We start from the raw sequence: 26,684 nt of genomic DNA on the forward strand, positions 1-26,684 counted from the left end.
GATGTACCAGCCTGCGCTTCAACAACGAATTTCATTTTAATTCCTCGCTGCAGCTGGTTTTGTGCGTGTGTGTGTCAGGATTATGAATTTGCAGCGGGGGCTTTCATGTTCTCTTCGGAGTAATTTCTAAACCCAGAGGAGCAGCATCTTGCGTGGAACCACTTAGAGACCTCTTACAAAGGCAGCCTGGGAGTATTGATCATTTTTCCTCTCCAGGGACCCGGAGCGTTACGGATAGAGCTGCTGTGTGGTGTAGCCACTTGCGGGCAGCACCACACAGCTCTTCAGGATGAGAAGTGAAAAATAGCTCCAGTTGAAAGGAAAAGTGGTGCCCCCTTTTATATAGAGATCAATGATGCCTGGTACATTGGATTATCACTTAAAACACCAGGACTTCAAATGCCAGGGTGCATGCACTCCTGCTGCTGACAGGTTAGTGATATATAATGTTGTTTGGGTTACCAACCGAGCTCCTCTCTGCAATCTTTTCCTAAGGTGAATATAATATCTGCAGTGATGTACCCAACGTTACATCAGGAGAGCCAGCCTATAATTATGCTTGAATTGTTTGAACGGGTTATTTGTCACTAGCACATTAGCTCACTCCATTTAGTGCTACCAGCCAGGGCTGCGGCAGGCTTGGTGTAAACAGAGCTTGGGTGGAGGTTTTGGTGTTTGTTTGTTTGTTTTAATACAGAAAAGCAGAATTTATTTGGGTTTATTATTTTTTTTTTGTTTGGAGAGCTGTTCAGTAGGAGTGCTAGGTACAAAATCTGTAAAGGAGCTGACACAGCACAACTGATTTGTTTTCAGATGTAGCTCCCAGGTGCACTCCTCATGTTGGACTTTAGCATGGACCTGTTGGGTTTGCAGTGAGCTGGCAGGTTTTTCCCAAGATGTTTTGTGGTTTTGTTTGTTTGTTTGTTTGTTTTCTGAGAAATTGAGGCTTGCAGAGTGGGTTTTCCACGCAAACAACTGCTGCATAGTTCACACAGTCATTGGGTACCCCACTGCCTTGTTGCACGTTTTTTTTTTTCATGGCATGCATCCCTGCAAAGCAGCACTTGTGAAGGAAGCAGCTGTCTCTCCTGTTGGCACCTGATTTTCTCCTTAGTGATATGTATACTGCCCTGCTCTGACCTGCGTGGCTCAGGGAAGTCTCTGAAGGCTGCATCTTGTCTTGTTTGTCTTGTTGCAGGCAGGGTTTTTGTGGGGGAAATCCACGTACGTGTAATCCCTTGACATCTCAGGCTTGGATGGATGCCGTCCAGTACCAATTATTCACCTGAAGCTTATGAAATGCCTTGTTTAGATTTCAGATCAAAATAAGATTAATTCAATTACTCGATGTCGCTCTGCCAGCTAATGACAAATTCTCTGTGGTGGAAATTTCACCTTAGGGTGCCCTGCTGGACAAGCTGGCTTAGCTGGGCAAGGCACGTCCTGCTGCCATGCACTTCTCTGCCTGGCCCTGGCCTCAACTCCACACATCACTAGGATTTTGCAACCATTTCCCAAGATTTATTGTGTTGCAGGTAGCTGCGCTGCCCTGTGACTCTTTCCTGGCAAGCTGTGGCAGGGTTTAGCTGTGTTTGGAGGCCATGAGAAAGCATCGGAGGCAGCTGGAGTTCTGTAAGCCCGTATTTTCTTTGCTGAGAAGGAAGAATACCACTTGGGTTGTAATTAGCCCCTGTGTTTAAGACTAAGCCAGCCTGCTCTGGGCTTACAGCACTACCAAGATGTAGTGGAAGGTGTCTCGGTGTGGATAAGAATGGGAATGGAAGCAAAATGCAAACCAGGCCATGAGTTAGCACTGCGGAGAAGATAGACTGTACCGAGCTGATGACTAAGCAGGATGGAGTTTTTCTTTTGATATCGTGGCTTGTTATTTGTTTGACTTTTCAGTGCCAAACTTTGTCCGAGTCAGCAGGTGATGTGGGTGCTTCACCTGCCAAAGAGTAAACACTGGAGCTGGCCAGGCAAGGCTGGGAAATGAGCGTGTCACCGAATGTGGAGATCAACCACGTGTTTTGGCGTAGGTCCAGCGTGGGCTAAATCGTCCAGGAGAGCCAGTCTGCACGTTGACCTTTAAAACTCCTAAAGATACGTAATCCTTCCTGCCTCAAATATACGTGCCTGGCTTCCTCTATGCCACAGCTGCAGACTGCTGGGGCACGCTGCGAAATTGCGTTTGTCACCCGAGGCGTTGAGCTGAAGGGAGTTGTTCTTTCCCTGCAGAAGGGACCCTATGGACATTTCGAGGTGGAAGAAGGGTTCTTACAAAGGGCTCTGCCCAAGGTATTACTTAGCTGCTTTTCTCAACGCAGACCTGTCTCCTCCTCCTCCTGCCACCCAGCTACTTTAATAACGGGTTGCCAGCCCTTCAGTGCTGTGGAAATAGTAACTGCCAGCTCCCCGGCGTGCTGCTGTGGTGTGGGGGCTGCAGACGGCAAAGGTGGCCAAGGAAACCTGCCTTTCCCCCGTGTGGGCAGGTGGGATTTGAAGATGATGTGGCCCCTTCCAAACGAGCACGTGAGGCTTTCCCTGATGCCACAAAGCCCACGTGTACCAGCAGATGTCTCTCTAAATCCCCTTGGGGTACCAGGACGGTTGGTGTGTTCTCCTGTTCTCCAGACAGGGCTCCTAAACCCCAGGCAGGGTGTGTAAGCTCCCTGCTCTCCCCCTGCTCTCCCTGGTTTAACCAGGATTCTTTTTCTTTTTTTTTTTTTACCTGTGTCATTGTGCTCACTTGGTGAGGAGCTGCAAAACCTCCCTGTCAGTGGTAGGTGTCTGGGTATTCGGTGGCAGTCAAGTAGGTGAGAAAATCGGCTGCAATTGCGACTGAGTCAGAGATGCTGTCTCCGTGTGTCATCCCTGGAGATCTGTTTACATAGCCATTTGCTTAACAATATGTTTGGAAGCCCTCGGTACCATCTTGGCACCATTTCCCTGGCCTATATATGTCTGTTTAGTGCCCAAGGCAGTGAGCTATATCTGAGCTAGGCTTGCTAACCTATAAAAAATGTGGATTTTTTTTCAGTAGCGCTGTATCGGACAAGTCCCTGATTAGCCCTTAGGTATGTGGCAGAGGGCAGGGTGTGGGGAAGAGCAAACATCCTCCTTCCACAAGAAGCCCCTCTGACTTTTACCTTGAACCTGAGTTGCTGGATTGACTTTGTGTCCAGGAAGGTCCTGTCCTGAGCTGTGATCTGGCTGGAGAACCACCAGACACCGTAACCATCCCTCTCCCAGCGGGGTTTCTAGGCATATCTTCAATTACAGATTCAGAAAAGGAGCCCCTTTTTTGGCTTAGTCTGTGTCCTTGAATGCACAGTCATGGTACAGAGCGGCTTCCCTGGGTCTGGGTTTTGCTGTGCACTCCCCTCTGTGACATTACAAGCTGGGAGCAGCAGGCAGGGGCACGTGCTGTGCCTTCTCCTGTTGCTTAGGATGTGCTTTAGGTCCAAGTGATGCGAAGCTGCATGTAGTGTCGGGCAGTGAAGTAAGAACAAGGACAATGAATAGGATGCTGAGCACACAGAGCACACGTTGTGCTGGCAGTGCTGATGCTCTGTTCGGAGAGACCTTCCCGTCCCGCTCGCCAGCCTGCTGTTTAATCTCTGCTTTCTGCCTCAAGAAAGCAAGGGCTTTTGGTTTGCCGCGGGCAGGACCTCTCCGGTCTGTTCAGCACTAAGCTCTGCCGTCCCTCGGGGGATCCGCAGTGTGAGCTGGAGCAACTGGGTGGATTGTCGGCCAGCTGGGATTGCTCTCTCTCAAAGAGCTACTGGCTGTAAGCTGGAGCATTCAGTCTAGAAGTAAAGCACACAATAAAGGCAAGAGGGATTAACCCCTGGCAAAGCGTCGCAGGAGAACACCAGGGAATTCTCCCTCTCTCAAGGACAAGCGTGCGCCTCTGGAAGATGTTTTAGACACTACAGGCCAGTGGATTTCCCAGAGCAGCAGTGACCTGAAGCCCTCCAGGCTCTGCAGGTCAGCTTCTGTCATATTCTTCCCCGTCTTAAAATCCTGGCACACCACTGCAGTCAGGGGAAGGGACCAGCTTTGCACTGATACTGCTCGCTCCTTTGCAGAGCTGGGTTTTGCCAGCTGCTGTGTCTGGAAGAACAGAGTTTGCTTTGGGTCCTGGTCCCTCCCCGTGTAGCCTGCCAAGCTGGCATCCAACATAACCTTATTGCTTGGAATGACGTCCTTGCAAATCAAAAGGTGAGCGAGGAGGCCTCTCTCCTTACCTCCTCCCGAGCAGCAGGGGTGACTGGTTTTTACTTTACTGCCATCCTTTGCTCTGGATCATGCTGCTTTTTCAACTTTTTTTTCTTTTTTCTTTTTTTTTTTTCCAATCAATCCATCGATGAGCTCTGTTCTCTCCACACCTTCATGCTTCTGCATCCAAAAAAAAAAAAAGAGCTTCATATCTTAAGGATGTTTTGTGTGCTGTGTCGAGTTCACCCTGAATGGGGTTCCCATTACAGCTCAGCACTTTCACCTCTTCCAATTAGCCATGCATTAGGCAAGCTGGAGCCTAATGGGTTTGGCTTTGCCAGTACTGTCTGAAATGTTCACAGCGATGTAAGAGGATTTGGGCACAACTTCCTTTCAAGTTAATGGAAAGATCTTGCTTGGAAGGAACCTGCTTGAGGATCGGCGTGTACTTTGCATTAATGTTTCCATTAATTTTAATGGGAGATGGTTCTCAATTCCTCGGATCAGCTTTGAGCATCTTAAATTTTGTGTCCTTCACCTGCCTCATCTAAAATGGGGCTGATGAGCAGAAATGCTCTTAACTGAGCAGTATCATTATTGGCCAAGGTGTCCTGCAAGTTTTTCTGCCTCTGCCTTCTCTGGAAATGTCCCGTTGTTTGGTGACCCCACTGGGCTGCTCACAGCTCAGCGCACACAGCTGAGCTCCAGGAGCTGCTCCCAGCACAGAGGCTTTCTCCTGGCTCTGATCTCATGAGCAGAGCAACTCCACGTCCCCTGCTTCCCCTCCTTCTCTCCTTGCTCTCTGCCCTCCTGCTCCTCTGAGCACAGCAGTGGTTAACTGCTACTGAGCATCTCTTGCTGGTCAGCTCACTGCTCTTTAAACAGCCTCATTTAGGAGAGGAGTAGATGCAGACCCCAATCACCTCAGTGTAATCGGGTTAGCAAGCAGCTGCACATGCACTTGTCCTGGCAGCTAAGAAAGGCCCCACTGGCGGAGCCCTGCTGTCTGCACAGCCCGACATCATCCCAGCAGCAGGCAGGAATGGCTGGCTGAGGCAGGTGTGTAAGGACTGATCCTTCCCCAGGGTCTGCCCTGGGGACATCCAGAGGTGCTTTATACTGAAGAGTGATCTGCAGGCAGGTAAGGAGCCAGCTGTCAGGGCATGGGGATGTGCAGCAGCCCCCAGGGCAGCAAACAGCACATGAATTGCCCTTGGCACCCGCACTGATGAGGTGTTTGAAGAGCTGCAGTCATCAACGTGCTCCTGATACAGGTAAACACGAGGGTGTCCAGGGCATGGAAGTGTCCTTTGGAAGAACCACGTGCACCCAGAGAAGCGGAGAGGCAGCTCTGTTGCAGTGTAGGGCTGGGCACACGTTTGCAGGGTTAAGGATGAGCTGGCAGGGTCCGTGCTACCCGAAGAGATCTGCTGTGAACTGCTGGCAGGGTAGAGCTGCGAGGCTGTGCAGAGGGCTGCCCGTCACTCCCCCCTCGGCCAGCCCGGGGTCAGCTCCAGCCCCCAGCAATTAGCGAGACGGATTGAATTGAGATTGATCTGTCTACTTGCGCAGAGCGAGGCGACTCCAGCAAGAAATTTCTCCTCTCCCTCTGTCTCCACGTTAAAAGGAAGGAGACCTTGTCAGATTTCTGGATAAATGGGGAGCGCGGGGCAGGATGGAAATAAATGTTGTGCTAATGCGTAGGAAGAATCATTTGGACAGAGAGACATCATTGTTATGGCCAGGCTGCAGCTGATCTGCATCACTCTGCTGGAAATTGTGCCTTGTGGTACAGCTGCTGCAAAAAGCAGCGTTCAGCGAGGTCTCTGCTATTCACTGTGTGCTTGCAGCACGCTGCAGGGGAGAGCAGAGACACAGGGGCTGGTTCAGAGCAGGACTTTAAAGCATTTGTAGCAGGCTGGACCAGCGCAGAGATGCCTGCTGCAGGGGATTCATCAGAGTTGCCTCCTGGGCCACTTGGATTCAGCTGGAAAACTGGGCAGGGTGTTTTGAAGCAGGGCTGTTAGCCCTGAAGAGTTCAGTGGTCTGAGTCCCAGCACGGCTCCTCGAGCTGTTCCGCTCACCAAGGAGCAGCTCTTGTACCCGGAGAGCTCGCTGTTTGAAGGACCCCCCAGCAGGCAGCCTGCAGGGTAAGGCTGAGCACAGCCCCTCTGGAGAGCAGACAGCGAGGAAGGATGCTTGTCCCAAGATCCCTGGTGGGTGCAGCCATCCCAGGGCTCCCAACCACGCACGGGGATGCTCTCCTAGCTGGCAGTGATGCTGCTTCGTGTGTGTTTACCCAGGGCTTTCATCTGCACCGTGCCAGCACGAGAGCCGCTGCTTGTTCTTGACAGCTCAGCTATTGTTGCAAAGTATGATTTAATAGCAAGACTTGATTACAACATGCAAATGTAGCTGCTGGGGGACTATCTCAGAGGTTTGTGGAGATTAGCTGTTAAATTGGCCAGTGCAAAAACATTATTAAGCAGAGAATATAATTACTCATCTTGTGCTTCTGTATTGTATGGAAAAGACAGATTTGTTTAAAAGCCAGCAAGTCCTATACAGAGAAAAGACTTGTGTAAATGCCACATCATGTACTGCTGCACGTTGCAGCGTATTTTATTAGAGAAGCAATCCTTAATAACAACATTTGGGAACATGTGGAAAGAATCCATTATATTATCCTGCGTCGTAAAAGCAAACCTAATGCCTGTTCTGGGCGAGGGCAGTGCAGATATTGAAACATCTCCTTTCGGTGGTGGTTGATTGCTTTTATGGAGATTGTATCGTATGGATATAAACAAATCCAGCACTTGATGTGGAATCTAGGAGCAGGGTTTTACACTCAGGCATCTATCTTCTCTCTGTGTGTGTTCCCTCTGAAATGCATCAAGGTTCCCATTAACACCTTAAACGGGGGAAGTAGGATTAAAGGGAGACTGTCAGCACGTGGGAAATGAGAATCGAGGTGTGTGCTTGCTGTTACTTCTTACCTTTCAGTCCTAGGGTAGCGTACGGGGCTCCTAGAATAAAAGCTCACGTGTGTGGGAGGATGTGGAAGAAAGATTGAGGTGTGGGGGGGTTGTTAGTGCTGCAGACCTGGTTTTCAGGGCAGGTTGGGCTCTAGGGATTTCCTCCTGGCCCTTGGGTGCCAGTGGCAGGGGCTGGGCTCGCAGGGAGAGCTGTGGTGGCAGTGCTGTGTCCCTGGCAGCCGGGTGTCCTGCTTGGGGATGTGACTGCCAGCAGCTTTGGTGGGGACAGGGTGGTTTTTGGCAGCTGAGGGCAGGTCCTGAGCCTCTACACACGTGAACAAGGAAGCCCGTGCGTGGCAGCTGGATTTAAAAACACAATTGGTTGCTCAAAGTTCCAGACAATTTCGGGATAAATCTGTACCAGAGGAGTGAGGAGGGCTGAGTTAGAGGAACAGCTGGTTGGTAATGGAGCATGCTTTCTGCCAGTCACAAGTGCTGATTCGGGGAGCAGGGGGATGCTCGTGGGGCAATCCCGCTGTGCCCCGGCGGTGGCTGCTCGCTGCTGATTGATGTCGCTGGACGTTTCCCCTCCGGCATCTCGTGCCTCTCACCAGATGTTCTGCCCAGGCTTCGCCTGTCTAAGCAGGAGGAAGCCCCCTGCTTAGATGAAGACTTCCAGGGGTTCTGATGGGAAACTCGTCTCCGTCCTTTTGTCGCAGCTCAAGAGCGTTTTGTACCCCGGTAATTGCTCCCCAGGCTGGTTCCTGTGTGGCTCGGAGCAGAATGCAGAGCTGCCACGGGCTGCTGGTGCGTGAATCGCAGCATCCCAGCACAATCTGTCCAAATCGCTGCAGATTTGAATTTGCAGCCAGCCCTGCTTTCTCCTTCACTTCTTGTCTGTGCGCACACAGGCACGCCGCCCTGTTCCTTACCTGCTGTATACAATATGTTTGCTGTGGTCGGAGCTGTCAGCTCTTCCAGGCAGCGCAGTGGGGGAACGACTGCCCTGCCTGTGACTGGGTTGGGTTTGGCTGGGAGCCACAAAGCACCTGAAGCAGGATCCTGCATCTCCTCCGTGCTCCAAGATCAGCTGAGGTTGGCTCAGCCCTGCTGGCAGCGGAGCAGGAGCGAACGGGGTCAATGGGTGCCAAGTCCGGGAGCACAGGGTGTGGGCTGAAACGCTAATCTAGGGCACACTTAGTCCCTGTGCAGGCACCTCTTGTCTACAGTAGATTTCTTACAGTGATCTTTGACAGTTTGTCCCGAAGCCAAACAGTGGGAGACACTTTATAGCAATATTTCACAACGCTGGCCCAGCTACATGAGGGCTGAGTGTACGCAAGCTGCTCTTATCTCCCCAACCAACACATGCACGCTTCTAAGATGCAGATCTGATCAGCGATCGGTCTTCATAACGGCAATAAACTTCCTGTGGTGGTAGCCTTATGGTAGCGCTCCCTGATAGCCAGACAGAGAAAACAGAAGCCGTGTATTCACCTGTTAAGCTCCTGTTTTCGTGTGTGCACAGCTTGGAGGTACAACAGATGTGTCTGTTTGGTGGTCGTTAACCAGATCTCAGAGCCTGGATTGCAAGAAGTCATTTGTGTAATCCTCTTTGTCAGCGTTGATACTGCCTGTGCAAGGGGGCTCTTAGCTGGAGACCAGGGTGCTGTAGGAAGAGTGGCACTAGGTCTTTAGGAACGATGGAGTTTTACTGCGTTGGGCTGAATAGCACAATCTGAGGCAAAACCTGCTCGTAACAGGTCCTAAGAGTTCGCCACTGCTTCTCTGAAACCCTGGGCTGGAATAGGGCTGTGATAATTAATGGAGGTTAAAGTCCTCCTGCTGTCTGGGAGCTGGTTGGAAATGGAAAAGAAGAACCTGTCACAATTGTGACTGGCTCTAAACTGCCGTCAGGCTCTCCTCCTTCCCTTCCCCTGCCCCAAGTGGAAAATCGCATTGGAAAGCAGCAGTGAGAGCACTTAAATCTTTCCACAGTTCATTTCAAGCTCCCTTTCTTCTTCCCAGCCATTCCCAGGCCAGTTTGGGGCGCGGATGGGAGACTGCGCCTCTGGCTGCAACGTGCAGGATGTTAAATAACAATGGGAGGGTGGCTTTCACAGGCCATGCGGTGTGCCTGAGCTGCACGTACCAGCAGCTGTGTTTCCCATGCCTTGACGTTCAGCCCCTCCACGCATCACTTCTTTCAGCACAAGCTCTGTCTCGGTGTGTTGTGGAGCGAGCCAAAACAGGGTTGGTGCCACTCCTGCTGCAGAAGGGCGCACTCGGAAGCTGCTGGGCAGTAGAAGATACTGTTGTACCCCCTGAGATGGGTTACCAGGTTCAGGTAATCCCTGCCCTTTCCTGGGTACTTGGGTTGTGTGCGTTAACTGCCCCGAGACCCCTTTCTCTCGACACCTCTTGGCACAGTCACGTTGGTGCTGCAGGCAGCGTTTGTTGGTGGTTTTGTCCCCTGCTGAAACTGGCCAGGGAAGAGCGTCTGATGGAGCTTCACTGGCCCCCTCCTGAATTGACTTATCGATCAGTTGTGAGCCATCCTCACAATTCCAGCAGCTGGGTCTTCGCAGGTGACTTTCCATGGTGATTCCCAGTGTGGACTGGCACATCCAGGCTCTGGAAAAGGGGAGGGCGGTGCCATCCAATGCAGGATGGTGGCATAGAAACAAAAGGCAGATTTAACATTGTGCTTCCTTCTTCCAGACATACAGATATACCCTGTTCGTTCAAGGGTTAAGCTGTCTTGAGAGATGCAGCACCCAGGGCCAGGTATCTGTCAGGCCTGGACTGGAGGCTCGCCAAGACATGGGGATATATGGTTTTATTTCTGTTTTGTCATGTGGAGATTACTATGCAATGTCTGTAGGACAAGAAAGCTCTGGGGCATCTTAGGATATGCCCCGTGCTCCAAAAGAGCTTGTTGATTTGGCTTTGCAACACTCATATGCAAAGGCAAGATTTGATGCCTGAAGTGCTCCTTTTCCGAGGATTAAAAGGCACTGTCAAGGCTCTGCAAGATGACTATTGCAAATCTTATCATGATCCAGTGCTGAGATCCGTTGGTTTCAGCAGCACAAATGTGCTGACAGATCTGTGTGTCTGCTTCTTGGTGATGATGGATTTTTACAGAAGGTTGATCTGTGCCGCTGAACCCTGGTTGTAGCTCCCAAGCTCCCAACTCTGCAGCCTGGAAGGTGGCATTGCAAGGGCTCCTCTTCATCACACCTGTGTCCTTCATTTTAACCAAACTTCCTTTGATCTGATAAAACCCTGGCCCAAAGGAGCAGTTTCAGGGTGTTGTCAGGGACTTAGCTTTGGTTGCTTTGCCCTTAGATGCAGCCGAGTGACCCACATGAAGCAGTGAAGGAAGCAGCAGGAGTAACCAGGTTAGCTCTCCTGTTGTGCCAGCCAGGGGCTGAGACATTTGCTGTCTTCACCCAGCAGCGTGTGAGGTTTTGCAGATCTCGGTGTGAACAGAGCTTGTTCTCTCTTTTATATGGTCTCAAGAGAGTGTGAAATAAAGTCCTTTCTTACCCATCCAGCTCTGCAGAGTTGTCATATCCATCTCTGGCCTTTGAGGAGATGATTCTTCCTTGCGTACAGCAACAGGTCCCAGTCCAACCTTCTTGAAGCTGTTGTGGTCTCATTGAGGCTACTTCATCTGTCTGTCTGTCTGTACGTAGCTCTAGCTGGAGAAGAGCAGACCCCTGTCACTACAACCGTGCACCCTCCTCTCACACTTCCCTGGCATCAAGCGTGCTGTTGAACGCCTGCTCCCATGCTGCTTGGCTTTCTCTGTTTGCCGAACTTCAGGAGGACGTTTAGCCCTTTCTTCTCAACCCCATTGTGTAAATGAGGCTAATTTCAGCCTGCCCTGATGTGTGGGCTCGCTGGAACGTGACTGTAAATCCAGGCCTGAACGTTTTCATGTAATGGACAGGGTGGTGATATTGCATTGCTGCCTTTAACCTCAGGCTGTTCTGAGACCAAGCCAGCCTCTTCACAACCCCATGCCAGTAAATCAAGTAGGTTTTGAATCAATGCACATAAAAGTCGAGGGAGAGAAGTTACAGATGGAAAAGACCTATCCTACCTTGAGCCTGTCCCGCTGCAGAGGGGATGAGGCACTGTCAGGAATTTGCAGCACTGAGGCCAGGCAGGGTGAGAGCCGTGCCTGGGGGAGATGTGGGGTCGGGGGAGATTGCCTGAATTTCCTGCAGCTTTTCCATCCTGCTCATCTCTTTGCATTTCATTCCCTTGGCTTTCTTTTTGGGAAAGAAAACTGTTGTTGGTTGTATGTTCAATAAACCTGATATGTTAGTTCTCCTGCTCATTGTTTTTCACTCAGGGCTATGCCTGACTTTTCTTTAGAAGCATGTTTTTCTCACCTAATATTTAGTTTAAGATTGTAGGAGCTGGATGTAAAACCTTCTGGGATGTTTTAATCTGCCAAGAGGCTGCATGAAAGCAGAAGTTATCCAGAGTATTTCAGTAGTCCCTGTTTAGAAAGCAGCACCCCCAAATCCTGTGTTGCCCCTTTGCCTTTCATCCCCTTGCCAACTACTGTCGGTTGTTTTAACCCCGATCTGGTGTCCGTGTCCCGTGTACCTTGCTCCCCTCCCCTTAGGGTTTCCATGTCTTTGAAAGTCTTGGTAACCAGAGCGTTCGTGTGTTGTGCTTTGCGATCGTTTCAGACCAAGAATAATACGCCCGGAGCCAGCTGGATCCCTCAGTCCATATTGATACAACTATTCCCCTTAACCTGCCCACACTCAGTGCTACAACTGCAAATCTGAGGTCGGGAAGGAGCAGTGATGGACAGCACTGCGAGCCCCGCTGCATGGCCACGGCCCTGCCTGGAAAGCAGCCCCAGCAGCGCGCCCCACAGCCCTCAGCAGATGTATCTGGGTGCCCACTGGGGACCTCGTGAGGTTGAACATGTTTTCCTGCCATGGATCTTCTCAGAACTGGTGGTCCTGGTGGTTGCTTTAATTCCCTTGATCTGCAGCCAGTCTCTCCTGAGAAATCCTCTCCAGCAAGGCCCTTGCTAAAGGCTGGCCAGTCTGGGTGATGGCTCCTCCTGGAGTTCTTTACCTATAAGCCCAAACAGCACTTAGAAGCGTGGTTAAGAGCTGGATCAAGGACCCAGAAGGGCTGTGAGGTAGTTATCCTTGGAGATTGCTAGAACTCAAGTGGAAAAAGCCGATCTGATCCAACTTTGAAGTTAGCCTGCATTGAACAGGAGGTTGGACCAGAGATGCAGAACAAAAGAGAGGATATTTAGCAAGTCACTGCCTGGTTTTCACTTCACAATCATCAGGGGAGACACATTGGGTCATTGTGTCACCGCTGCCTTTGGCTGCCAGATTATTTAGGTTACTGTGCATGATTTTGGTCTTCTACATTTTTTTTTGACTTGCTTTTGTTGTTCAGTTCTTCATGAGCTTTTGCAGACTCCTGGGTCACATCCAGGTTGGTAGATGGATACTCCCCCCAGTCATGGGCCATCTCTGGGTATGCTTCCAATCTGGGATGTTCATCCCAACTTTATTTCCCACTTGTCCATAAGTTTGCTTCATGCTTTGGAAGTAATCAACTCTTTAGTGTCAGGTAAGGTTGGGAAAAAAGCATAGCCAAAGACTCAAAGGAGAAATACATGCAGGGTCTAAGTCTCCTTAGCTGCAATGGCTGGGTGAGCATCAGGTGAGACATGGGGGGACATGGTACAGGGAGGCCAGTTCTAGCAGTCTGTGACTCCCTGGGGCACTATCAGTTCACCAGGTGATTAACTGTTTGTTTCTCCCTTAACGAAAATTTGTCTCGGATTAAAGCACTGTAATAGAAAGCTCAGGTTCTGGAGCAGTCACAAGTGTAGGTTAATATTTACAAGCTATCAGCTTCTGGTTTTATCTCCAACCCTTGGTAGCACAGAGATAAAATCCTTTTAAAAATTGCTTTTGATCTTTCTAGTTCATGACATGGCATTAGTAAGACAGTTTCCTTATGAAACTGGTAAATGTCTTGATGGAAATGTAAGTTTTTCTCATCCTTTCAGGGGCCAGTAACAGATGAGGAGCCCCCTACATACAAGGGCCATGGCTTTATAATGGAGCATAAGTGATGGACGGTATCTCTGCAGGATAGGCATGCTAGGAAATGTCAGAATGTTATTTCTGCCTCAGTGGCTTAAGATCATCTGTTTACCTAATGGACTTACATTTGCATTTTGCAGGTGTTGTGTTAATATTAATGTGTTGTCTGAATTGTTAATATTCCTTCACTTCAGTGTTACATTAATGAAGGCTGCAGAGGATGGAAAAAAAGACCCGACTAATTAATTAAATGGGCAAAAAGCATCTTTAACTTTCCATCGCGCTGCCCTTTGCTTCCACCTAATGGGTCTTGGCATTTCTGGTCAGCAGCCATGTAACACATGCCGCTGTATGGAGCACTCAGCAACGGACTTGCTAATTTTTCTGACCCATAAATCACTTGCGTAAACTTTTAACTGCGAGGAAAAGTGCCTTTCATTCCTGCTTCCTTGTTTCAGTGGGAAATGCAGCCTGATAACAGGCGCTGCTGGGCTGATGTGTGGGGCCGGAGACTTTCACGTCAGGAGAGGGGCTGTCTGCATTTCTTCAGGAATTCTTTCCATTCCCCTCTTAGCCGGACTCTGGATGACATTAATATTATGTGTCTATGAAAGTATTCTTGTCATAAGGTCTGCTTTCAGAGCCAGTCACCTATCAAGCTGTACGTCTCAGGAATGTGGACTGCCAGCCCTCAGTCCTGCTTCTGTGGGGTATTTTCCTTCTCCTGATTGCTGTCCCAGACCTGACTTTGCTTAGTTTTTTTTTTTTGCCCACCTCCAATTCCTTTGGGTTGGAGAAAACTGTCTCGGGTCCCTGCTCAGGCTCTGGGTGGCTGGGCAGCATCCTAAAGTATTCCTGAAAATGCGGTTATCCAGCCCAGGTGGTGATTGCCCCTAGGAGACCCATTAGAGAGAGACCCATTAGAGAACATTAAATGCTGAACACAGCATTTAGTTGTGTGCATTAGTGGTCACCAGTTATCCCCCTCTGCAGAGGGCGAGCAAAGCCCTGACCTGCCTTCTGGGGTTCCTCTGGGAGATGAGATCTCCATCAGCCAGTGGCTCTCTGGATCCGATAGGGATCCTTGGGAAGCTGGGCTGGGAACCTGAGCTGCACAGGGACGTGCTTAGGCACAGTGACCTCAAAAATCTGGTAGTCCTGAGAAAAATTTGGAGAAGGCTGCAGCTGGGGCCAAGGGAGCTGCTGAAGCCGGGCCTCCACGTGCTGTGTGGCTGAGCGTGTGGGTGCTGTTCTACACTTTCCTCCCTGGCCTGTGGCAGCAGAAGATGCTGCTTTGGCACAGAGGGGCACTTCAGCTTCATGCCAGGAGTCTGAAGGTTGTCTCCAATTTGCATGAAAAGGAGCAGACTGCAGTCATATTAACATTTAATGAAGAGGCACAGCCTGCAGAGACCGCGTCCTCTGCGAGTCTCGTTTCGGTTAGACGCCGTTCCCTTCACCACTTAGGCCAAGATGGGACCGGGAGGCTTTGGGACAGGGGTAGGCTTTGCCCGTATCCCCTTCACACAGATCTCAAGCGAGGTTGAGGAGCACGAGGCCAGGAGGAGAGCGGTTGCCATCGGTGTGGCCTAGTACCAAGAGGCGCTGTAGGCCCAACGGCCGCTTCAGCGCTCCGACGTCTGGCCTGACGCTGTGCTGCCAGATGAAGTCAGCTCTTCTGTGTAAAGCCCTGTCAATAATTTCAAAGGAAATAAGGCAAATGGTTGAGGTTTTGCCTTGCGGTCTAAATCCCCGTGTGCAAACCCGGTACATCAGGCTTTAAGCAATTAATTCCTAATCGTGCCAAATGCCTTCAGTGGCCCAGCGTCAGGATTGGGAGCTTAAAGTTTTCCACTGTAGCACACTTAATTTGGTTAAAGTGAAGGGAGTGGTATCGTGCTATTACCAGTCTAAAGGTGCGAGAGTGGCCAGTAAATGGCATTTGTATTCAGAAAGCCCTCCTGTACATTTGTGTTCTAGGCATCCATTATGGGGAAGGCACCATAGCTAATAAAAAGGACATTCATTATACCCCGGAAAGGGAGTTCATTAGAGGGAAAAGCCATTCTAGCTTAGTAAGAAATGAATCTGAAACTGCCTCAGAGCTGCTATTGTCATCAAGTTTCAATGTTAACAGTTTTAACCAAGAGCTAATTGAGCAATCTCAGAAAGTGGAGTAATTCCATTATTCAGCTCTGCTTTGTTCAAGGCTACTGCTAGCTGTGAAAGGAGCACAAATGACTTTAATCAGGCCAGGAACCACTGGTGTTCTTGCCTTTTACTCCTTTTTCTTTCAAAAATGTAGGGCTTTTGGTCTTTTGGCCATTGTCCTTGGCAAAGTGATCTCCACACCAACATTGCAAGGCTCATGTATAATGCTGCGATCCAATTCTTGGAAAATGGGATTTAATTTTCATAACTCTTGAAGCAGCAGTGCACGGCTGAAGATGCTTCTGTTTGTTGGGTAGGCTGAGTGTCACCAGGAGGACGGTATACTATACTTGCTGGATTTTGCATGGAAAAGGGCCATCGCAAGCTGCAGTCTGGCTACTAGCCAAAGAGCATGATTCTGTCAGGCTGCACTCTCAGGAGATGCAGGCTTAGCTGATGTTCCTCTCAGAAGGGCTTTTATAGGAACCTTTCGAGTCTCTTTGCTTTGTGGAAGAGCTGTAATCAAACATAAATGTACGTGATTTAAAGAAAAGAAGAAAAAGTCATGCTGTACTCAGCATCTTTGGACTGAACGCTCTGGAGAAGACGTGTTGGAGAACTGTGATGCTGTTTGTTTACCACTTTCCTTCGGCAGCTGCTGCTGCTGTTGGGTGCGTTGCAGTGCGCAGCGCTGCTCGCAGCCTTTTGCGGAAGGTGACTTTCCCTTGGTGAGCACAGCAGGATTTAGAGTCACATTCCCAGGAGGTGGCTGTAGATCTGTTTGTTATGAGATTGCGCTGCTGCGATAATCCCCTGCAAGCCAGCAGAGAGGGAGGGCTCCCTCTCTGTACTGCCCTCGGTAAGGGATGTACATCCATCAGTGTCTCCAGAGCCTGCTCAGATACGCGTGAACAGGCCAGGCCTTCCTTTTCTGTGCACCAGCTTCCCATGGCACTGTTCGATTCAAACACAAACCAAGCGTGATGCCTTCACAGCTCTTCTGCTCTCTCCCTGTTTGGATCCGGCATGGAGCTGGCAAGCAGACGCTTAGATGTAGGCTGGGAAACAAGAGGCCCTGATGTCTGGCCAAAGCACAGAGCAGGGACAGAAATCTCATCTGCACAGTCGCCCAGAGCTTGGGAAGGAGTTTGGACAGCAAAAGTTTTGTTCCCTGTGCAGGGGTGAACAAACGCTTTGAGGAGCAGACAGGATGGAAATGAACAGATGGGGTTTTGTAGTGGGATAGGGAAAAGAAATTTGGTAACCTGGGGAAATGATCCAATCACATTTGACCCGAGTCCGTGATGCTGGGGGGATGCTGGGGTTTACCTGGTGGCAGAACACCTGAGTGGCTGGACTCCAGCTCAGCACGGTTCAGCTCTGTCCCTTTGGGAGCACTTTGCCCCAGTGAGCTACGTGTGGAGAGGGGACCAACTTCTCCAAAAAGCCTGCCAAAAGCAAGAAAAACCCTACGGTGGGAGAGGTAGGTGGTGATTTGGGTTGTCTCTGTGTCTGTGCCTCAGCTACGAGAACACTTCCACAGAACACGCCTGGGATGCAGCCAGCGGTTACGTCTTGTGGGAGGACAGGGAGGTGAAAGAGAAGGCACAGGGGAAGAGCTGGGCTCATTTGTGCAGCCGTACCTCTCTGTCATTTGCTCTGAAGCCTGCGGGTCCGTTAGGCTGGCTGGTGGAAGGGGCAGATGTTTTAATGTCGCTTCGCTTTAATCAAGCTGCCTGCCTTGTTCCTGCACTTACTGGATTGCAAACAAAGTACTTCTTGTCTCTTAGATGTGGCGAACACTGCTTAGCTAATGTCATTTGTCAAGTTAATCAGGGAGAGTGGGCACTTCGATGGCTGCTGGATAGCCTGGCCACATTGCCATGGAAGCAAGCAGCCCAACAGTTACTTGCCCTGTTTTGCTCTGCAGAAATTTGGCATGAGAAGCCAATGTTTTATTTGCCGTCAACAAAACAACTCGCTGAGGATGCGAGTAGTTTTTCAGGGTTGACGTCAAGGGATTGGAAAGGGTCTCGCTAACCTTTTGCAGAGCAGATAATAGCCCTGGTACTAAAGCAGCTCCAGTGCCTGAATGTACAGCTCCTCACCCCATGTCCCACAGATGCTTGGCTCTGGCAGGAGCTGTGCGAGAAGAGTTACAGCCCAGCAGCTTGGCTCTGGGGCTGCTGTCGAGGTGTCATCGGTCCTTCTCAGCTGGGTGGTTTCATAGGTGCTTATTTGCCTTGCACGAGCCACTGCCATCATAATGTGCTTTGAAAAGCACCATGTCCTGTGTTTTCAGACCATCTCCGAAACCTGCAGCCTCGGTGGATTGTAGGGGCTGGCACGCTTTGCTCACGTTTGAGACTCGAAGGCGAGTTCTTTTGAAACCCATACACTCCGGCTGACCTCTTGCATAAGGCAGGGGATAGAGTTTCACCCACCAGCTCCTGCACCGAGCCCATAATTCACGAGCAAAATCTGGGTATTGAAAGAGCCGGCAGAAGATGCTTACGTACGTTGCAGAGCTCTCGAGCCGTCCCGCCCCTCCCTCCCCTCCCTCTCACATGTGCACGAGCTAAATGATGCACGGAACAGGTTGGGAAACGCTCCCTCCTGCAGCCGGGGCGAGCGGGACGGCTGGGATCTGCAGGCACCTCCGCGAGGGACAGCCACCTGCCAGCCCCCGGCCTGCTCCGCGGGACGGCGGAGGAAACCTCGCATGAGCACGGAAAGGGCAAAAGTTCAGATCAGATTGTTTATGGGATTTTATGGAGGCGGGAGCCAAGGATAGCTCAGCTAATCCAGAGGAAACTGTAGCGATGGCGTTAGGCTGCATTTCACATGGGATTCATTCGGTGCGCATTCAGATGGACTAGCCTTTCTGTCTCCATTTTTTTTAGCCGTGAAATATTTTTCTTTGCGCTCCTGTCTGCCAGCCGCGCCGAGCCAAGCTCCGAGCTCGGCTGTTCTAAGAAAAAAAAGAAGAGAAAGAAGAAGAAGAAAAAAAAGAAAACCCTCTTGTCATTGAGCTCCAGACAAGTTACAGGGTGGCAGCGTGGCTGCTGGTGCAGGTGGCACCCGGTGCTGGTCCCTGTATGATCTAGAGCTGGGAAGGGTCCTCTGTGTTACACCTCACCTGTGTTCTCTGCTCCTCGCAAGGGCAAACCCCAAATGTGTCACCCAAAACCTGTCCCTGCCTTGGGAAGTGAACAAGACGAGGAGCTTTTTAACCCTGAATCTCTGCGGTCATCTCCTGCACCCTGCCGTGGGTGCAAAGCTCGTGGATGCTTCCCAGTAAGGTTTTTCTGCCCGTGTTGTCAATCCAACCATGCGCCGGGTACCTTGTCTCGATGCAGGCTGTCTTTGATGCTGTCTGGGGGCTGATTCTCCAGGTATGGAGGTGCAGAACAGAGAGGGAGGGATTTTGCAGAGCAAAAATCTCTTTCAGTTTTCCTTTGGGTGTAAAAGCATCTCTGACAGGAGGGCTCTCAGGTATTAGCTTCAATTCAGAAGATGCAATGTCAGAATGAGGATATGCCCGGAAGATTTTAAAGCCCAAAGCCCTAAAATGGTAAAACAAAACTTATTAATCAGGTGAAAATTGCTTCCAGCCCTAAGTGTCGCTGGGGGTAGGAGGTAAAGGCTTCACACTTAGGAGCAACAGGAGGAAGAAGAACCAGGGGAGCTGCCTGAGCACTTGCTGGTGGAGCTTATCTCCAGGACATGAGATAAGCACATTGTGCAAAGAGGAAATGCTGTTCACAGGTGTTTATTGCTTTGCCTTCAGAAATGGTTTTGCAACTCGTTCCTTCGAGGCCGCATTTTGAGGAAGGCGCAGGGACCCCGTGGGCAGCTTTTGCCCATGCGTGCGTCTGTTCGCAGCCCGTGCTATTTGCTGCTATGAGCTGGGTAGAGGCAGAAAGGCCTCCCCAGGTCTGAGCGTGGGCTGGCACAGCCCTGCACAACCCTTGGGCTCTGCAAGCGTGTGCACGGCCCCTACTGCTGTCTGCGAGCGTGATGGCTGGGTGAGAGCCACCAGATTCACCCCCACCTGCGAGATGGGGATGCTGCAGCCTCCTGGCCACCCACCCCTGGTGGTGCCCAGCGGGGTGGTGCCCAGCACCCTTGGGCCATGCTGTCCCACAGCCCCCAGGCACCGGTGACCATAGAGGGACCGATGTTGCCATCTGCTGGTTTAGCTGCACAGGAGCAGCAAGAGCTTTGCTCGGCCCTCTTGGAAGTCGCCCATCCCAAGCACGCACGGCCCCAGCACTCCTGCACGCTGACCGTGCTGCCCCATCCCGTGAGCTTCTGGGAGCATCTGCCGTTCAGCTGGTGCTTTAGGGGATGGGATCGGTCCCTTCCCATTTAGGTTGTGCCTCCCCACGCTGCCCGTGCCGCAGCCTGTCCCTGCTGCCCTCCCAAAAGGCGTTGAAACGTCGGCCTCTCGGCAGCAATAAGCTTCCCAGCGCTGGGAGAGCTCGCAAAGCTCTTGTTAAGGGAGCTCCTTCCCATTAAAGACGAGCATTTCCACTGCTGATTACAAGCAGCGTGTGCTAATTCCTCCGCTGGGCTCGTCTTTAATTATTTCCTTTCTCTTTCGAGTCTTTGGCACGTTCTCCCGGGCTGGGAGCGCATCGCAGCTGGAGCACGTACCCTGGGAGCGCAGCGCCCTGCACATCCCACCCGGGTGATGCCCCGGGCAGGAGCAGGGGGCTGCAGGACACCGGCTCCATCCCAGATGCCCTAAGGCAGCCCTACAAAACTGCTGCGTGGCGGCAGCAGGGCTGAGCCAGCGTCGGCAGTAATAGCTCGCTTGGGCATTGCGTGGAGCCTGAGGTTACTTCTGGAAATCTATTATCTTTTTTGGCAATGAGGACCGGTTAGGAGCCTTGGGAATACGTGCAGCAAATAGCAGGAAGCCCGGTGAAGCACATCTCGTTGCTTCTCTGAGCCCAGTTAAAACAAGTCTCCCGTGGCACGGCCCTACAGCGGGCAGCAAAGCCTGTAATGCTCCCCAAAACCATCCCCGGCGCCGGGGCTGCTTCTCTTTGCAGCGTGCAGCCCTGGGGATTTCCACATTTCGCTGAGTCTGGAGGCAGAAGGGGGGAGCTCACCCAGCCTGGGCAACCCCCAGGAGGTCCTAAAAGAAGCACCCAGGGTCCTGGCACCGCTGGGATGCCGGAGGCAGGGCTGCGTGGCGGGCCCCGACCACACACGTCGGTCTCGGGATGGAAACAACGAGACGCTGTTTTCTCTGGACCGAGAAGAGAGCAGCGCCTGTTTGTTTTCCGTGCTATCTCTTGCACGGCGTTTGTTTTGCTTGTCGAGCGTTTCAGGGGATAAAATGACCTAAAGGGAGATTATTTTACCCTAATTTAAGCTGTCAATTTATCGCCGGCTTCTGCCTGCCTGTACCACTAAGACAGGCTGCTCCGAGTCCCTGGGGAAAACCTCCGCTAGAAAGTGAGAATTTGGGGGGGGATTTGCTGCAGTCTCGCATCTAATCTTCCTTTCTAACAGCCACTGCAAGCTGCTCCCTCATCCCCCCGTGTCCTGTTAGTCCCCGTCGCTCTGGACTGGCCAGGAGCTAATAAATGGCTTCGCTTCCCAGGGGAACCCCCTCTCTAACTGGGACCTGGGTTTGCGTTTCTCCTGCTGCAGGCTGGTGGAGGAGTTCATGCTGCTGGCGAACATGGCCGTGGCCCATCAGATCTACCGCTCCTTCCCCGAGCAGGCCCTGCTTCGCCGTCACCCCCCGCCCCAGACCAAGCTGCTGAAAGACCTGATGGAGTTCTGCAACCAAGTCGGCCTCGACATCGACTTCAGCACTGCAGGGACCCTGCACGTGAGTGCGCTGGGCTGGCGGGGACTGCAGGGGAGAAGGGGGGTGGTTGTGTGGCGGTGTGGTTGCGGCGTGTGGTTTATCCCCTGCCCTGTCTCTCCCTGCTCCTCCTCGAGGCAGCGGTGTGAGGAGCACTGAGGCCACCATCCCTCCAGCTCCTGCAGCGCTGCTGAGCGAAGGGGAGGAAGGAGGGCTAGGGCCAGGCAGGGCTTTCAGGACAAAAAGCACCCGTGCAGTCACCCCAGGATGAGTCCAAGCTGAGGCAGTAGCTATTCCATGCCGAAACAAAACGCCTCCTTCACTCCCTCATGACCCCACCAGTGCTGAGCAGGGGTGGCCCAGCTTGTCCTGCTCAGGCAGTGCTGTGCTCAGAGCTTGGAGCAGGGTGAGAAGACTTTGTAAGTGCCCAAGTTCCACCTCTCTGTTCAAAGCAGGGCAATAGGAAGGATGTCTCGGTGCAGGAGCACCCAGATTTCCTTTCTTTGCCTTCTTGGGAGATCCTGGGTGGCTTACTTGCTCTGTACCACAAGGGAGGTGGCTCTGAAGGGAGGTGTTTCTGTCTGGACTGCTGAAGATCTCAGGGAGGGGAGGGAACGGGGAATGGGAAGGACCAGAGAGCAGTGCTGGGAAAGGTCAGGAGCAGCCAGCATGGGAAGGATCGGAGCGATCCTCTGTCCCGAGGCTGAACTCAGCTGAACAGCGCAGCTTCCAGGCTTTTCTTTCCTCGTTGCAACTGGACTGTGGATAATCCTCTGTTAATCACATCCCCGCTGGCCTCCCTCACGCCCCTCCATCGGCTGGGACTGCTTTCCCCGCTCGCTGGCTGTGACCAAGCTATGTCAGCAGACACGGGGCTGCGCGCTCAGCTCCTCTTCCACGCTCTCAACTCTCCCAGCCCCTTCCTTGCTGGTAGCCCCAGGTGGTGACCTCCCACCCCACGTCTCCCCAGGGTCCCATTAGTGCCTGTGATGAAGGGGTTACGAGCGCTCTCACATGCTGCATGGCAGCCAGTGGTCCCTGTGCTCCCTGCCTGCAGCCCCGAGAGGGGGCTCAGTGCTCAGAAGCCCTGTGTGCAGTCCTGGGGGGGCTGTGCTTGCCTGATGGGACTAGAGCAAACCCCAGCTTTCCTTGGGCTCTTGGTTTTACAAGGGGACATGCAGGGAAAAGAGGAATGTGGCTCTGATGAGCTGCTGTTCTCCCCAGTACAATCCATCTGATTCCTCCTATTGCCTGCACTGAAAACTGTCTCTTCTTCTCCTCCAGAAAAGCTTAAATGAAACATTCGGGGCTGACAAATACTCCGAAGCCAGGAAAGAAGTGCTGACCAACATGTTCTCCAGGCCCATGCAGGTAAGACCCACACCGTGCTGTCAGACACATCTGTTGTAGCTCTCTGCCGTGGCTCCATCTTCACCCTGGCCCTTTCTGCATTTCTGTAGCTCATCATTTCATAGCGGGAGAGCAAATGGATGCCGAGCTCAGTGCTTTCAGCCCCGTGGAGCTGGCATTGTGGATATTCCCCGGGCAGCAGAGCTTTACTAGATGGCAGGGTCAGGCTGAGCCTTTCCTTGTGCCCCGCAGTGCCCCTGTGGGGTTGCAGCATTGCACACTTGGAAGTCACATGCAGGACACAAGCAGACTCACGAGGACCCAGTGGGCACCATGAGGAGCTGGCTCGTGTTTGTGGCAGCTCCTCACATCATGGTATCCAAACTGGCTTCTTGTCCACAGAAGGAATCAGGAGCCAGGACAAAGCAGTGCTGTGGGGTTGGTCACAGATCACCGTTTGGTACCCAGACAGGTTCTCTTAGAAGCAAGAAAGCTCTGGAAACCCTTTGGTCTCCCTCCAGGCCAAGAAACCTTCTGTAAAGGCCTGTGCAGGGGAGTTTTGTTGTGCTGTTCCCACTGATTGTCGTGTTTGATGCATCTGCAGCTCAGGACACTTACTTGGGTGCTTATCACCATCCAAATAAAAGTTTTTATGAAGCATCTGCCCTTCTGTGTTTGCAGCTGGGCATAGTGCAGCCTCTTCTGAGGGAAGTCCTACCCCACAGGGAAAAGGGGCATGCTGCTGGAACAGTCTCTCTGCTGTGGCCTGCTGATCGCCGCAGGAATGAATCATCTTCCCAACATCGCTCATTTCACTGTCACTCTTCTAATTAGCTCATTTGCTCCATTTACTCATTAGCAGTTGCCTGAAGTCCTGCTGTACTTTAGTGACTTAACGCTTGCAAGCGGAATTGGGGACCAAAGGCATTCAGTAAATCACCTCCTCGTGGGTGTGTTCAGCTCAGGAGTGCTGCTTCGTAGGTGGAGTCCTCTGGAGCTGGCTGCATTGTCCCAGATCCCGTGTCCTGCTTGGGTTTGTCCTGGTCCCTTCTGTCACGTCTTCCTTTTCTTGTGGAAAGTGCTAACAGGTGACGTGCATTCCCTGGGGTTCCTCCATGGTCCTGCTGACTGGTGCAAACCTGGAGCAAGCCCAGCTGCCGGCTGGGAGGGATGAGCAAGGCAGGAGGAACTTGGCTCTGCGCTGACATGGAGGAAGAGATGAGCTTTTTGGGACCCACTGACTTGCTCAGTTCTTCTCTCTGTGGTCAGAGAGGTGTCAGGTCTCTGAAATACCTCCCAGTGGCTATTGCATTCACAGGGCTACATCTCAACAAGTTAAAGCAGTACGTGAAGACATGAAGGCTCAGTAAATGAAATCTTCTGGGGAGTAGATAACAGTTTGGGCAAGAAGAAGAAATAAAGAGAGGGAGCTTTTAGAGGAGATTTTCCACAAGACACGGGATTTTGGCAGGAACTAGGCTCACAACCTCCTTGGAAGATGAAGGTGCCCTTGTGTTCAGGTGTGCTGCGCAGTCCCCTCTCTCCTGGCAGGCCTGCTGTCTGGCACACTTGCATAATAGCCAAAATTCAGTTTGCAGCTGAGCCCGCTGGCCCTGCAGGACAGCCTCTGGGAGGTGAGTGCTGTTCCTGCCTGCCCGCATCCCCAGCAAGGTGGCACTGACGTGCACTGGGATGCTCTTCTTGCTGAAAGCTGTGCGTGAGCCAGAAGGAGTGCAAATCTGTCCTGATCCTGGGATGAGCACGTTCACCTGGCCGTTAGCTGAGGCGTTGTTTGGTTTGTAAATGGAGTCTCAGGCTTGCCCAAAGCCATCAGCCAGGTTATCAGACGCTCCTCTCCCATCTTCAGGGCCATTCCCAATCTGATCCAGGACGTGCGTGCAGCGGTGTGTGTGTAGGATCTCTGCTCTGTAAAGGACTGTGGAGCTGTTGGGTGACAGACACGGCGTTGTCCTCTGCAGTTCCTGTTCACTGACCACACTCGCTGTGGGCTGGACTGGTGGGCAAGTGGTCCCAGTTCCCCAAAACCCCAAGCAATTCAGATCCCCACTCTTGTTCCTCCTGCTACGTGCAGAGGATGGGCAGTGCAAAGCCATGTCAGTGCCCCTCGGAAGGGGCAGGCAGCCACCAAGTGGAAGCTTTCCCTGGGAGGAGGACTTTTTGCTGCCTACCCCTGATACTGGAGCAGATGGGAAGGAAAACCTGCCCCATCCTGCCCATCTCCGTGGCCTCTAATGGGGTTGAGCAGAGATCTGCGTGCTGGCAGCTGCAGAGCGTGGAGATGCCGAGCCCGTGCCGGTGTCGAGAGCTGAGCCATCGCCGTGACAGATGGCGTGGAGGGGCCCAGGGCGCCGAGGGGTGACCCATGGCCCTGTGCACGTCTCAGCCCCCCGTGATGAAGCTGGCGTTTCAGGGACAAGGCTGCAGTCACATCAGCCATAACAGGCAGCCTACAGGTTGAACCCGTGCTCACGCCACCCTAAATCTTCCGTCTTTGCTGTGTGCTGGTGGTCAAGGCATCGGCCTCGTGGAGGAGGAGGAGATGGGGAGCAACCGGTAACGTGTGTGTCTGCGGGAGTGCCTGGATTGCCACGCCAGGAGGCTCGTAACAGATGAAAGAGCAGCGACATATAATTTTTCAGGGGCTCAGTCACTCGGGGATTCAATCTGTCCATAAGAGCAAAGCCTCCCCTGGTTGGCTGGGGCTGATTTATTTCACGGTTCTCCCGGGACCGCAGCAATCAGACCCCCGGCTTGGAGACCACTGGCGAGTCAAATCCGTTAATGGGAACACATCTGCTTTGTGTCGGGCTGCTGTCACCGGATAGCTCTGTCGTGGGGCTGAGGACAGGTATCAGACAAGTGTCAGACTGGGCTCCCTGCGGTGCGTAACCTTGCTGCAGCTCAGAGGAGTGCTTTTGGTGCGATTCCCAAGCTGTTCGTAGCCTCGGTGAGGGTCGTGAGCTGTCAGCAGGGTGCCAGAAACAGTCCTGGCCCCAGCAGCAGCGGGGTTTGGCCAGCACATCTCTCGGGAAGAAGCAAGCAGCATCTTTTCCAGCTTGAAATGAGGCAGAGGGTGCCGTGCTCTGCTGGGTGCAGGGCAGGGGTGGGTGCTTCTCAGTGGTTTCTCATAGCAAAAATTTCAACCTGTGCTATCAGCCAGGTGCATTCTGCCTTCTGGGCACCCCTCCCTGCCTGCCTGGCGTCGTGGGGAGCTTCCTCCCTTTTCCCCTGGAGCCTGGCAGCAGTGGCTGTAACCCCCCCGGATCGCCGAGCTGTCTGTCAGGCAGCACAAGGGCACTTGTCTTCCCCCGCAGCAGCCTCCAGAGCCTAGCGTGTGTCCCTGCCCGACCACGCACAGCCTCGTTTGGAGGGAGCCGAGCTAATTGAGTGGAGACCATCCTTCGTGGAGTCCATCAGAAACAATTTAATTCGGGGTTGTGGAAATTGGCAGCCATCTCAGCTCCTATCCCAGCTCTCGGGTCTCATAATAAGGCCGGGACCGATGCTGCTTTTTTTAACCTGCTTTATTTGCTTGCCCGGATCAGCGCGGAGCTGCTCAGCAGGAGCTGGCTGCGCCGCTGGGCTGGAGAACGGAGGATGCAGCTGCCCAAACCCTGGATCCCAGGACGGCTCTGTAATCAGAGCTGGCTACTCCTGTTTTTTTTTAAATCACTTGCTCTGATTTTGAAACGGGTTCGTTCCGTCGCCACTGTGCCGTGACCCCTCCGCAACCCCCCTGACCCCGTGCAGCCTCCCCTCCCCGCCTGGGCTCGGCCCCGTTGTTTTCCCAGCCCCGAGGGCTGGGGTTTCACAGATGTGAAAATAAAAGCTGCAACGTGTGTGATAACAGGGGCGGTGCAGCCGGGTTTGGTTTAGCTGGGCAGTCTAGCCGCTCGGCTTCCCAGCTGTCATCGTGGGATGAAGCAGCAGGGATCGCAGCGGGGCCGTCTTCTCCTCCTCCTCTTCCTCCTCCTCCTCCTCCTCGGGCAGCAGAGCTGCTCATCGCATCCCCTGGGGCTCTCTGAGCAG

General features: G+C 52.4%; 1 protein-coding gene across 2 annotated transcripts in view; it reads left to right on the forward strand.

The window, feature by feature from the left end:
• DIS3L2 (DIS3 like 3'-5' exoribonuclease 2) overlaps positions 1-26,684 on the forward strand; it is a 188,458-nt gene that overhangs the window by 156,621 nt on the left and 5,153 nt on the right. For both annotated transcript variants that reach the window (XM_082766823.1, XM_082766824.1), the window contains 2 exons: positions 21,125-21,308; positions 22,569-22,655. In XM_082766823.1, coding sequence (XP_082622949.1) covers positions 21,125-21,308; positions 22,569-22,655 — 271 coding nt within the window. The remainder of the gene's footprint in view (positions 1-21,124; positions 21,309-22,568; positions 22,656-26,684) is intronic.

Source organism: Aythya marila (assembly GCF_965140915.1).
Source record: "Aythya marila genome assembly, chromosome: 9".
Classification (NCBI taxonomy): Eukaryota; Metazoa; Chordata; class Aves; order Anseriformes; family Anatidae; genus Aythya; species Aythya marila.